The sequence below is a fragment of the Rhinopithecus roxellana genome, chromosome 5 (assembly GCF_007565055.1).
Source record: "Rhinopithecus roxellana isolate Shanxi Qingling chromosome 5, ASM756505v1, whole genome shotgun sequence".
Lineage (NCBI taxonomy): Eukaryota > Metazoa > Chordata > Mammalia > Primates > Cercopithecidae > Rhinopithecus > Rhinopithecus roxellana.
The window spans coordinates 60,869,946-60,883,436 of record NC_044553.1 but is presented as its reverse complement, the minus strand read 5'-3'; the positions used below and the strand labels follow the sequence as shown (position 1 = coordinate 60,883,436).

Here is a 13,491-nt window from a genome sequence, read left to right as displayed (position 1 = left end):
GTCCAGGGCCTTGTCTCCATGAGGAGAAATTCTGTCCCCTCCCCTACTTTGAAATAATGATAATGAATAGGCCTTGTGCTTTCTGATAAATTAATGCTCTTTCAATCCTTGAAACATACACTTTTTCATGCTCTTTCCCCATGGGTTGTGCAGGAAGGTAGGCAAGGCAGACAGTATTTTTATTCCTACTTTATAAACAAGGAAAACAAGGCTGAGAGGCTGAGCTGCCCAAGGTCATCCAAGGAGGATGCCTGGTTCATCTCTGGCTGAAGGGATGGGAAGGGGTTGCTATGTGACTTGGAGAACCTTCCTGGCCCTCATTTGGCCACCATGGGGAGGGGGAAGTCTGCATCAGTAGCTGCGCAGGAGGAAGTGGGAGGTATGTAAATAGAACCGCAGGAAATGAGAAAGTCAGCAGCTTTAGCCATGGTGAGATAAATCTCTGCCCTGGCCTCCCCGGCTAGTGCTGACGTTGCTGGCACGCTGACCTCAGTGTTTCCCAGTAACAGGGGTTTGGCTGGGGCAGGCAGGACTCTGGATGTCAGGGTAGGGTAGGGGGAGCTCTGGACAGGAAGGGGAGGTGGGGAGGGCAGTGCCAGTCAGTGGCTGGGGGATTCTTGCTCAGGAGAGGAAAGAAGCCCTCCCGGGATAATTTTTCCTTTGCCACTGCAGTTACTACCTGTTTGGATTAACTGAAATGATGCATGTTTGTTATCTTAGTGACTTTGTAACAGGCCTCCTTCCAGTGCCACCTCTTTGGTGAATTAAGACTTTCCCAGTGGGAAGGTAGCTGAGCATGGCTGTGAAGTGTTAAGAGAGAACTGGGCTCAAATCTGGCCTCTGTCACTAACCAACTCCGTGACTCTGGGCAAGTTACTTAATCTTCCTTGCAAAGTGGCAGTAGCAATACCTCCTTCATAGGGTTGTTTAATTTAAACTGTGAATAACATAATGTATGTCATGCAACTGGTCTTAGTAAATGTGAAGTCTCCTTCTTCTCTTCCTCTGACCTCTCATTGCAGTTTTATCTGTGTCTCCTTAACACTCACTACCTGCTGCCTGGTGTGGTGCGTCAGTTTGACGAACATTTTTGAGCACATAGGTACCAGGCACTGCACGGGGTCTGGGGATGTGTTGGGTTTAGCCCTTGCCAGTAGGGATCACAGCCCAGCAGGAAGGCCCACAGGCAGTGGTTCCAGGATGGCATGGGTGGTCTGTGGAGCCAGGATGCGCACACATATGTGTGCCATGCATATCCTTGGTTTCGTTCCCCTAGCAAACTATTTGCTCTTTGAGGGTAGAGTCAGTTACATCTTTTGGACCTCTTCAACTATGGTGACCATATTTCCTGCATTAAAACGAAGGACAGGGCCGGGTGCGGTGGCTCGCGCCTGTAATCCCAGCACTTTGGGAGGCTGAGGCGTTCGGATCACGAGGTCAGGAGATCAAGACCACCCTGGCCAACATGGTGAAACCTCGTCTCTACTTAAAAAAAAAAAAAAAAATTAGCTGGGTGTGGCAGCACGTGCCTGTAATCCCAGCTACTCTGGAGGCTGAGGCAGGAGAATCTCTTGAACCTGGGAGGCGGAGGTTGCAGTGAGCCAAGATCACATCACTGCACTCCAACCTGGCAACAAAGCTAGACTCCATCTCAAAAAAAAAAAAAAAAAAAAAAAGAAGGACAAGCAGGTTGACACATCTGAATATCCTTATGGAGACAATGGAAGAAAATATTTGAAGTCTATGCTGACTTAGAAAAATCAGGAAATCGGCCGGGCGCGGTGGCTCAAGCCTGTAATCCCAGCACTTTGGGAGGCCGAGACGGGCGGATCACAAGGTCAGGAGATCGAGACCATCTTGGCTAACATGGTGAAACCCCGTCTCTACTAAAAAATACAAAAAACTAGCCAGGTGAGGTGGCGGGCGCCCAGCTACTCGGGAGGCTGAGGCAAGAGAATGGCGTAAACCCGGGAGGCGGAGCTTGCAGTGAGCTGAGATCCGGCCACTGCACTCCAGTCTGGGCGACAGAGCGAGACTCCGTCTCAAAAAAAAAAGAAAAGAAAAATCAGGAAAAAAATTTACTATTTCTACAGCATATAGCAAAGTCTTTGACAGAATGGTCACAAAAAGATTTGTTGTGTGACCACTTTAATTAATGAATGCATAAACAGCTACGATTTCAGTGACTTTCAAAATGTTCCCAAATTCCCTAAACTCAGAGCATGTGAAATTCCTAGCATTAAAGTGACTGACAGGGTTAAGACAGGAAATGGCCAGGTTAAAAGTAAATGTTTGTTGCCCAGGAGGGGACCCACATTTGCCCAATCTGACCAGGTTGAAAAGATCAGCAGGTGTCACAGAAAGAGAGGGTGCACCTGAAGGACAAGTGCCTCTATGGAGTGAGAAGGATGAGGGACAGGACTTGCTCGAATGGGGCAATAGGGAGGAGCCTGGGGCAGTCCAGGGAAAGGAAAGGTGTGTGCTGGGGAAGGGGGCCCCAAAGGGCGGATGTGAGGCTTGGACAAGACTGGCCTCTGCCTTTTGGGACAACCTAAAATTGGAAGATTGAGGAACTATTTGAGATTAGGTCCAGCTCTCTCTCTTAAAATGCTAAGCAGGTAAGGTGACTTGCCCAAGGACACACAGCTGTTTAGTGGCCGGCCTCCCAGCTGGGTGTCCCTGTTGAATGGCAAGCTTTCAGCCTGTCTGGAAGAATGACAGTCACAAAGCAGGAGTGTTGGCATCAGGCCAGGACTGGGAGTGGCGGCATCTTGCCTGCCTTGTCCTCACAGTGTTCCAGATGGTGAAGGGTGATGTCTTAACACCACTGCCCCTCCACCACCCCCTTTCCCCCACCCTTGCCCTACATCTGCTAGCAGTGCTGGCTCTGGACACGCAGCCAGGAGGGCAGCCCATAAAGACAGGGACACAAAGCAAGGACTGGTGCTAATCCCATCAACTTCCTCTAGTAGTTAACCCAAAACTCCAGGAAGTACTTGTACATACCTTAATGACTTCTTCCTTTTTCCCTGTCCTAGTCCAATGGTCCTCCTACTCTTCCTCCTAGAGCTAACTCTTCTTCGCAGATGGCTCTGTCTGGCTGAGTGAACCTAGCCTTACCTCCCAGGCCCTCCCATCAAGCTCCTCGGATCCTGACTCGCCCCATAGACTTGGCTCAGGCTGTGCTGATGAGAAGCCTTTGCTGATCAGGCTTTGGGAGGACGTCTGCCTTTGCCTCTCTCAGCTTGGCTGGGTGCCGTCTCTCCCTTGCCCACGTTCCCACCCTGGGCAGTGTTGAGTTCTTCCCAGTTAGTCTGCAGGCTTTCAATATGGTGCACAGAGCAGAAACTTAGTAACACTTCGTGACTCCAAGAAGGAATGAGTGAGTGTTGGTAAATAAAAAAGTACAGAAGGTCGTGGTTTTGGACTAAGCTCCTGCTCTAGGCCCCACAGACCAGACTAAAATCAAAATGGAATCCCCCATGCTAAAGTTCCACATCACCAAATCTAACCTAAGTTGTTATCTGACCTTCCTAGAAATCAGGAGAGAGCTATAACAGCCAATTAAAACAGGTCAATTTCAATATTCAATGGGCATGATAATGAAGTTCCCTCTGCTTTAATCTTTACACGAAACAAGGTAGCCTGAGGGATCCTGATATTAACTAATCAGTTATTTTTCTATTGTTCTGTCTCCCTGTCCCCACCTTACAAGAAAAGTAACTTTGTTTTTGAAACAGGGGCTTGCTCTTCCACCCAGGTTGGAGGTGCAGTAGCGCAATAACAGCTCACTGCGGCCTCGACCTCCCAGGCTCAACCCGTCCTCCTTTCGGTCTCAGCCTCCCAAGTAGCTGGGACTACAAGCACATACCACCATGCCCAGCTAATTTTATCTTTTGTAGAGATGAGGTCTTGCTATGTTGCCCAGGCTGGTCTCAAACTCCTGGGCTCAAGAGATCCTCCCTCCTCAGCCTCCCAAAAGGCTGGGATTACAGGAGTGAGCCACTGTGCCCAGCCAAGAAAAGCAACTTTGAAAAGTGACTAACCAGCTTTCTTCAGCCCTTTCCTGTCTGTAAAGCCAACCTCTTCTGCTCAACTCTTTGGAACATGTATTCTATTTTATGGAATGAAGTGTTGCCTGATTCCAGAATTACAGTAAACAGTTGAGATCTGTAAATTTGTTGTACTTTTTTCTTTTGATGATGTTTTTGGTTCAGAATGAGAGTCAGTGGTTTGAATGCACTGGCACTGAGTCCCTACAATAGCTAGAAGTTATAGAGAGCAAGAGCTTTTAGGAATGTCATTCTGGAAGGAACCTGGCAAGATCTCATAAGAGGAAATGCCTGGTGACTCTGTCTCAAAAGGTTACTTAATTATCAACACCACCAACTTCATTTCCGTTTTAAATTTTATTACATCAAAAGAAAAAACCTCTCCACAAAACAAATCTTAAAACCTACACCAAGCGAAAGAAATTATCATCAAGGTTCTAACTCCACCCCCAAAACAACCTTACATTTAAAAAAAATCCAAAAGAAATAATAGAAATACCAGCTTCAAAAATATTTATCCAAAAAGTAAGGCATCAACTTTACAAAAAAATAATTGAAGGAGGGGAGGAAGTTGGAGGAATGAGAAAAGAGGGAACAAGAAGATGGTCCCCTGACCCTCCAGGGGCCAACCCCAGCCTGCCGGGCATCTACTCTGAAGGGGTCACAACTCAGACCAAACTCGGCATCTCACCAACTATGGGGCAGGCAGGCTGGGCGGGGAAGCTGGGAGACACCACCCAGGTCAGGAAGGGCTCCCGTGTATTCCAGTTTAAGCAGACAGAACTGGGGGTGAGGGAGAGAATCCCAATTTGTGATAAAAGGATCCTAAGTCCTTAGTGCAGCAGGAGTGACTGGGGAGGTTGCAGGGCCCACGACAAACTCCATGGCCTTCCTTTGGAGCCCAGGGAAAGGTCAGAGGCCGCCAGCCACAGAGGAGGACCTTTTTTGAGGACCTCTAGAGTGGGCGCCCTGTTGCCACTGCCCTCTCACCCTGCCCCAAGACGGCATGGCACTGAGACCTGAGAGGAGTGGGGGGCTACTGGAGTTGAGGACGGACGGGAAAGGAACTGGGCTTCAGTCAATGCTCTCCCCAGTCTCCCAGGGTATGGAATGGGCACCTCTGGGGAGGGGGAAGGCGCCCTTCCTCCCAGGGAAGGCATTTAATATCAGATCCGTCCTGAGGGTTAGAAATAGGGGAGTATTTTTAGGCCAAGTTCTTGGATGGGAGGTGACTTAAGGCTGGTTTGGCTCTGATCTCAGGCCTGAAGGGCTTGGGGATCCTTCACACCCGGTCCCAAGCCAAGGCCCAGAGAGGAGAAGGGCATGGTGGGGGCGGTGGTGCTGGCTGTGTGCGGGTGTGCTGGGAGTGGCTGCAGGGATAGCAGGGGACTGCTCCTTCCTGTGATGGGGAGGTGGAGTTGCTGAGAGAGATGCCCACTAAATTAAAAATCAGAAGCCTTTTTGGCTTCTGGAAGCTTTGGCACCATGTTGGGGGCAGGATGCAGGAGGCAGGGGCAGGGCTGGGTTTCTGCAATCTGAGCCTTTCTCAGTATGTTCCTCAACCGCCTGGCTTGGGGGTGGAGAGGCTGTTCTTCTCCTTGGTCCTTAGCTCTGGGAGTTGGCGTCCTGAGGAGAACTGAATTCTGGACAGGGAGCCCTGGCTGGGGTGGGTGCAGGTATGATGGGGAGGGGCAGGAAAGAGGGCAGAGGGAAGCATCCCCTTGGATTTTGGGTCCCTGGTGAACAGATAGGGTCTTAGGTCTCTCCAGCTGACCCCTTGATGGGGACAGAATTGCTTGAGCCTGTCCCCCCGCAACACAGCCCCTGTGGCCGCCCCTATGGCCACCCCTCCTCTCTGAAGGGGCCTCCCTGGGAGGGAAGGCAGTAATGAGCTCTGGTTCCTGAAGAGGCAGCTGAGGGTGTGGCCCGGCATCTTGGCACCTTGGCATCTCCCCTCTCCTCCAGCAGCTGGGAGTGTGGGCAGCACTGGAGTGGGGCCTGGGACATGGACCCTGGGGTGAGAGACTGGTTTTTTGGGTATGAATGTGAGTTTTTGTTTACAATTTCTCACTACCCACACCGAAGTCCTACCACTGCCTGACAAAAGCAGAGAGAGGGGTGTGTGTGTACTTGCATGTGTTGGGGGGACCAAGGCAGGGAGGTAGGATAAAAGGGGAGGGAGGAGGGAGTAGCCAGCTGAGGGAATGGTGGTCCTCAGGGCTGGGCCTGCCCCGCCACGTCCTTGTCCTTGGTGGGAGTGGGTTGGTACATGGGCTGCTGCTGCTCCTCCATGTCCTCATTAGCCTCCTCTGTCCCTGAGCCCCGCTCCACCTCGGGGTACACGACCACACACATCTTCTGGCTCACCAGGGTTAGCAGCTCTGTAGGAAGAGATCAAACAGAAACCAGGCCAGTGCTGAGCATCCCACCAACCTGGCCAAGTGGCCCCGGCCCTTCCCAGCTCTCCTGCTCCAAGTTCTGCCTCTTCAGAGCAATCAGTGCCTTGAGGAGAATCCTTTCCACCTGGTCTTCCTCCTGCATCTCCTGCCAGCTGCTCCTTGCTCATGAAGGCCCCAGCCTTCCATCTTCCCTGTGCCCACTGACCCCCAAGTCCAGGGTCTCCGCTGGTCTCCACCCAGCTTGGGGCAGCTCTCACAGGATAGCTGATAGGTTGCCTATTTAATTTTTAAATTTTTAATAATAGAGATGGGGTCTTGCTATGTTGACCAGGCTGGTCTCAAATTCCTGGGCTCAAGTGATCCTCTGTCTCAGCCTCCCAAAGTGCTGGGATTACAGGTGTGAGCCACTGTGCCCAGCCCAAATTGCCTATTCTTGCAGGTCTAAGGTCTGTATGGAAATGCCAGCTGTTCTCCTCTCTCAGAGGTCTCTAGGAAAAGGCATCTGCTTTCCCTGCTCTGGACTCTTCCAGAGCTCTGTGGACTGAGGAGAAGGCAAGCCTAGGTCTCCTGGCCCTGGTGGCTCCCCCACCCCATCACTGACCACTGCATTCCAGCCCAGGAGGCCCTCAAGCCAGCCAGAGCCTCCAACAACTCACCAATGAAGTCACTGAAACACTTGGGCTTGTGTTGCCAGTAAACACCCAGGAAATAGACAGGCACTCCTGTCAGCATGATGGCCAGGCCAATGCCACACACCACCGGCTCTGACCATAGGCTGAAGACCAGCAGGAAGGCCCAGAACAGCAAATAGATGATGGGGAACAGCAGGTTGATCTGTGGAGCAGAGGCATGAGGCATGTGAATTGTGTAGGCCCCGCGGCCCCCAGGACTAGGAACTGGGGTATTCTCTCTCTTCTTCACCCACAGAGACACATCCTCAAGGGCAAAGGCTGGGCTTCCCTCAGCTCTGTGGTCCCACACTCATCCCTGATAGGGCAGGGGCTATATGAACAAATGTTGATGAACATGGATGGTCAGACAGGAAGAGGATGGGGAGGAGCTAGGGAGGAACGGACCCTCCTTGCCCATGTCCTTGATCCTGGGTGTGATTAGACAAGGCCTCATCATGCATGCCATGTGCCTGTGGCAGCCAGAGAAGCCCATAGGGATAGAGAAGCTTGCTGGCACATGGGTGCATCTGCTGAGGTCCTAGGATGGAGGGGAGGTGTGGCAATGCACAAAGTGCAGGCAGGAGACGATTCGAGTCACTCAGGCTCCCTGGTCCTCGCCCACTTCTATGCAGGGCCCTTATGTGGGCACAATATGGCAAATGTTAGCTCTTTATGGGCCACGTGGGGAGTTCCTGAGAGTATCCTCTTCAGGGCTCCAGGGCAGTCCTGATTCAGCTGCCTTTCTCTTCCTTGTTTTCCTTGCTCAGAAGGGATGTGTGTGGTGGGGACCTGGGGTTATTCTACCTCCTCTTCCCTCTAGCAGGTTTTCTAAGAGTGAGAGTAGAAAATGGTGGTGGAAATGCCAGTGAGGAACTGAGAGATTTGGAGAGCCTTTGATTTTTCAGCTGGAAGGATCTTCTAGAAGCATCTAGTCACTGTTTCTAGAATAGGATTGTTCAAATAGCTCCGGAGTACACTCTATTCTTCTAATTTGTTGGAGAACTCATAATGCTCTAGCATGTCTTGTTCTGAGCAATCCCATTAATTTCTATCACAGAGTTATATCTTGTAGCAATATTAGGTTCACTGAGCACCCTATATGTGTAGGGCTATAGGAGTTTAAAAAGGGAGGATCATAGAAGGTTGCAGTGGACTAGAAAACTTCAAGAAAGAGGAGGTACTTGAGGCGCATTTGGAAAATGGTTAAAATGTAGATGGGCAGATGGGAGGAGGAAAGTCATTCTGGGATGGAGACATAGCACATAGTGAACCCAGCTATCTGGAGGGACAAGGAGGAAGTGTTGGGGAGATAAGAGAACCTTGAAAAGTCAGCTGGAGTTTGAAAAGTCAGCTGGAGTTTGAAAAGTCAGCTGGAGTTTAAGGCTTAGACTGGTAGGAAACAAAGGAATGTCAAGATGAAAGTGACATTTTATCTGACTTATTCCCCAGCTACAGTCTGCTCCGATCTCATCCCCAGTGGAGAACGCAAATGGTGGTCCCATTCACAAATGGCCCTTGCTTTCCAAAGGGTCTGCTACCATCAGAGATGATGATGTGTGGTCAGCAGCTAAGAACAGAGGTGATTTAAACATCTGAACTGCAGCTAGAACCACAGAGGAAGGGGAGGGGACCCCAAAGGGAGGTTCTCTCACCTTGATGGGGCGGGGGATATCAGGCTTCTTCCAGCGAAGGACTATCTGTCCAGCAACTGTGACCCCATAGAACAGGTAGTTGATGAAGCCCACATAGTTGATGAGTGTGTACATGTCGCTGGTGACCAACATCAGCAGGGTGGAGATGCACTGGGGAAGTGGAAGGAGCTCATCAGTGATCCGAAAGATATTTGGAGACTGGTATTATAGATTAGGGGCTGTCCCCCAGCCTCCAGGCAGACGATGCCATTGTATAATGGATGTCTCGAAATGGGGACTTTAGAACCTCCCCTAGTAACCTAGGACGTTACAACATCTTTATTGCTAGGAAGTCCTTTCTTATTACAGGGGTGATGATAAAAATATTTAACCACTGGTATGGCATGGGCACTAACCACTTAGAATGGATACTGGGCGTAAACAGCTAGACTGGCCACACTGGTATTACGTGGCTCTGTGTCAGCCCCGGTCTCATTTGTATGTCTCTGTTGGTTATAGCTCAAGCTAACTTCATTTTTTAAAATCCCTTAGGGAAGATTGTTAACAACAGATTAAGGCTTTATTCCTGCCCTCATCCTTTTCTCCTGGCTGAGTCATCTATTTTTCTTCCTTTTCTTTATTAATTTCAAAACTGGTTACATAGAACTTACTGTGTGCCAGGTCCCTATTTTTAGCATTTGATGAAGATTAACTCACTTAACCTTCATAACATCCGTAGGAGGTTTTCTTGACAGAGTCTACTTTCCAACCTCAAAATCATCTCTGTGGCTCTCTTGGAACCATACTCCTCCTCTCTGATAACTTGTGAAGGTCAACAAAAGTTTCATTCTCCTGTGAGAGCCGATGGTTAAAATAATCGAGATGCTTTTAATGGTTCTTGCTGCATCTGCCTTTTAGTCACACTACTGCACCAATTGCTCTAACTGGGAAAAGAAAAAAAAAAAAAAAAAAAGGGTATGGCCCACTGGGAGTACTGTCTTCTCCAGCCACCTTCCACAACCAACCAGTCAAGGTGACCTTCATCCTACATCTGAACATTCTGATGTTGTACACCAATGCTGTACAACGCTCTTGACTCCCATGAGCTCTGTTATTCTGATTTCTAACTGCTTCTTTGCCAGTGGACCAAAGTCATTTTTAGTGTTTTATTCAGGATCCAGAAGGAAAATAACAATAACTCAAAAGACTCAATGGGGACAAGTCTTTGTTCCTTCCTTTAGCTCTCTCTAAATGATTCTACTCTGGGGATATTTTATTCCCATCTCTTTCCAGTCCCAAGTTTCCTTTTCACAGTTTTCAGTTTATCAGTCTTCCTCTATGATTTTTCTTATTTGGTGTACTCTTAACACTAAATTCATTTCAGTGATGTTTCCAAGAGACTGGCAGGCTGCCCTGAAGCTTGATGTGGGGAGTGGGTGTTTGCAGGGACCAACCAGCCAGGAGCAGAGACCAGTGCCACAACCCTGCAGTAACAGGTGTGAGGAGAGCCAAGGGAGACATTTTTTTTTTTGAGGCTGTAGAATCCTGAGGCAGTCAGTTCAGTCTGACCCAAAAGGATGGGAGAATGGAAATAAGTCAGCCCGAGAGCCTTAGGTATTTCAGGACTCAGGATCTTTCCTTGCTATATCTCTTGATATTAACAAAGCTGATGAGTATCATTTGCCAGATCATCTAAGATCCAGTGAGACCTAGCAGCAGACCGGAAGGGTAACAGGGGTGTGTGTGAAAAGCATGAACTCCCAGCTTAGACTAGGCACAAAAAGAGGGAGGTGTGTGGAGAGTTACAGCAGGAAGGGCCCTTACTGTGAAGAGCAGGGCTGGGATTGGGGTGCAGCGCTTCACGTGGATCATGGCCAACACACTGGGAAGGTGGCCCTCTCGGGCTCCAGCGAAGAACAGCCTGGCAGGGAGAAAAGCAGGTCAGCCTGGGATAACCCATGGACCACCAAGCCCGAGTTTCTTCATCCATGCCTACCTTCTGCCCACACAGGGGCATCCTCCCTCCAACCAGGGACCTGCCTTCACATGCACACTTTCCGCCCCACCAGCCACAGAACCTGTGTTCACAAATGCAGGTGCACGCAAACCAGATGCAGCCAGTGGAAAAGTGGATGAACCCTGGGTATGTTAGTAGACCCTGAATGTGGTATGGGTGGCTCAGGGTTACTGATAAGTGTACTGTCACTCAGTGGGGTGCTCCCAATGCCTGGAAGGCTGCAGGAGCAACCTCTGTCTGTTGCCTAAAGTCTTCATCTCTTTAAAAGCATTCCTCACATTCTCAAAGGATGCAGATTCCCTGATACACTGGGACCGAACTGCATATGGAAAGCTTTAAAAACACTTTTTTTTTTTTGAGATGGAATCTTGCTCTGTTGCCCAGGCTGGAGTGCAGTGCCACAATCTCAGCTCATTGCAACCTCCACCTCCCAGGTTTAAGCACTTCTCTGCCTCAGCCTCCCGAGAAGCTGGGATTACAAGTGTGTGCCACCATGCCCGACTAATTTTTGTATTTTTAGTAGAGACGGGGTTTCACCATCTTGGCCAGGCTAGTCTTGAACTGCTGACCTCATGATCCACTCGCCTCGACTTCCCAAAGTGCTGGGACTACAGGCGTAAGCCATCATGCCCAGTCTAAAAACACTCTTATCCTAGTCAGAGAGCAGTTGTTTTTGTGGTAGTGGGGAACTGGTGGTGGAAATGTTCTATATCTTGTTTTGGGTAGTGGTTGAATTTTGACGACTGTCAAAATTCATCAAATGGAAGCCAGGCACAGTAGCACACACCTATATTTCTAGCTACTTGGGAGGCTGAAGTAGGAAGACTGCTTGAGCCCAGAAGTTCAAAGCCAGCCTGGGCAACATAGTGAGACTCTGCCTCTAAAAAGCAACAATGAAAAACAAAAATGAACAAACACAAACAAAAATACCTCCACAAAACTCATCAAAATGAACATTTATGATCTGGTTTTTTTTTTTGAGACAGAGTTTCGCTCTTGTTGCCCAGGCTGGAGTGCAATAGCGTGATATTGGCTCACCGCAACCTCCACCTCCCAGGTTCAAGCGATTCTTCTGCCTCAGCCTCCCGAGTAGCTGGGACTACAGACATGCGCCACCATGTCCGGCTAATATTTGTATTTTTGGTAGATATGGGGTTTCTCCACATTGGTCAGGCTGGTCTAGAACTCCTGACCTCAGGTGATCTGCCCACCTCGGCCTCCCAAAGTGCTGGGATTACAGGCGTGAGCCACCATGCCCAGCCTATGATCTGCTTTTTTTAAAAAAAATGGAGGCAGGGTCTTGCCATGTTGTCCAGGCTGGTCTTGAACTTCTGGGCTCTAATGATCCTCCCGCCTCGGGCTCCCAAAGCGTTGGGATGACAGACATGAGCCACCACGCCCAGCCTGCGTATTTTATTGTATGTAAATTGTACTTAAAAATTTATATCCTGTCTTGTGGGATTGAGTTAAAAAAAAAAAAGAAGATATCCTGTCTGGGCTTGGTGGCTAAGACCTGCAGTCCCAGCACTTTGACAGGCTGAGGCGGGAGAATCATTTGAGCCCGGGAGTTTGAGACCAGCCTAGGAAAAATAGTGGACCCTTGTCTCTACAAAAAATAAAAATAAAAAAATTAGCCAGGCATGGTGGCGTGTGCCTGTTGTTCTAGTTACTCGGGAGGCTGAGGTGACAGGATCACATGAGCCTGGGAGGCTGAGGCTGCAGTGAGCTGTGATTGTGCCACTGCACTCCACCCTAGGCGACAGAGCAAGAACCTGTCTCAAAAAGAAAGAAAAGAAAAGAAAAGAAAAGAAAAGAAAAGAAAAGAAAAAAATTGGAAATATCCTAAGTGCCTAAAAGTAGGAGGTTGATAAAATAGATTTGGCATAAGATGAAATGTTGTGGGCTAGGCACATTGGCTCATGCCTGTAATCCCAGCGCCTTGGGAGGCCGAGGTGGGTGGATCATCTGAGGTCAGGAGTTTGAGACCAGCCTGGCCAACATGGTGAAACCCCATCTCTACTAAAAATACAAAAATTAGCCAGATGTGGTGGCATGTGCCTGTAATCCCAGCTACTTGGAAGGTTGAGGCAGAATTGCCTGAACCCAGAGGTGGAGGTTGCAGTGAGCATTGCATTCCAACCTGGATGACAGAGTTAAACTTCTCTCAAAAAAAAAAAAAAAAAAAAAAAGGAACATTATGTAGTCATAACGTTTTTGAAAAAAATTGATTACATGAGAATATGCTCAAAATATAACATTAAATTAAAAAACAGGACTGAAAACTATAATGCAAATAATTTTTTTTTTTTTTTTTTTTTGGAGACACGGTCTTGCTCTGTTGCCTAGGCTGGAGTGCAGTGGCACAATGACGGCTCCCTGCAGCCTTGACCTCCCAAACTCAAATGATCCTTCTGTCTCAGTCTCCCAAGTAGCCGGGATTACAGGTGTGCACCACTATGCCCGAATACCAATTAATTTTAAGATTATTTATTAAAATGCTAACTGAGTATCTCTGGGTGGTGAAATTCTGGTTAACTTTAATTTTCTTCCTTATATATTACAGAAAAAAATTTAAAAATTGTAAAATGCAGCCTGGGCAACATGGTGAAAACCTGTCTCTACAAAAAATACAAAAATTAGCCAGGCATGGTAGAGTGTGCCTGTAGTTCCAGCTACTGAGGGGGCTGAAGTGGGAGGATCACTTGAGCCTGGGAGGTTTGA

General features: G+C 48.7%; 1 protein-coding gene across 3 annotated transcripts in view; it reads right to left on the bottom strand.

Moving 5' to 3' along the window:
* Window positions 1–4,390: 4,390 nt before the first annotated feature.
* SLC7A8 (solute carrier family 7 member 8) overlaps window positions 4,391–13,491 on the bottom strand; it is a 62,571-nt gene continuing 53,470 nt past the window's right edge. For all 3 annotated transcript variants that reach the window (XM_010378396.2, XM_010378397.2, XM_030929702.1), the window contains 4 exons: window positions 10,578–10,674; window positions 8,775–8,924; window positions 7,108–7,285; window positions 4,391–6,433 (listed from right to left, as the gene is read on the bottom strand). In XM_010378396.2, coding sequence (XP_010376698.1) covers window positions 6,267–6,433; window positions 7,108–7,285; window positions 8,775–8,924; window positions 10,578–10,674 — 592 coding nt within the window. In that variant the 3' untranslated portion in view covers window positions 4,391–6,266. The remainder of the gene's footprint in view (window positions 6,434–7,107; window positions 7,286–8,774; window positions 8,925–10,577; window positions 10,675–13,491) is intronic.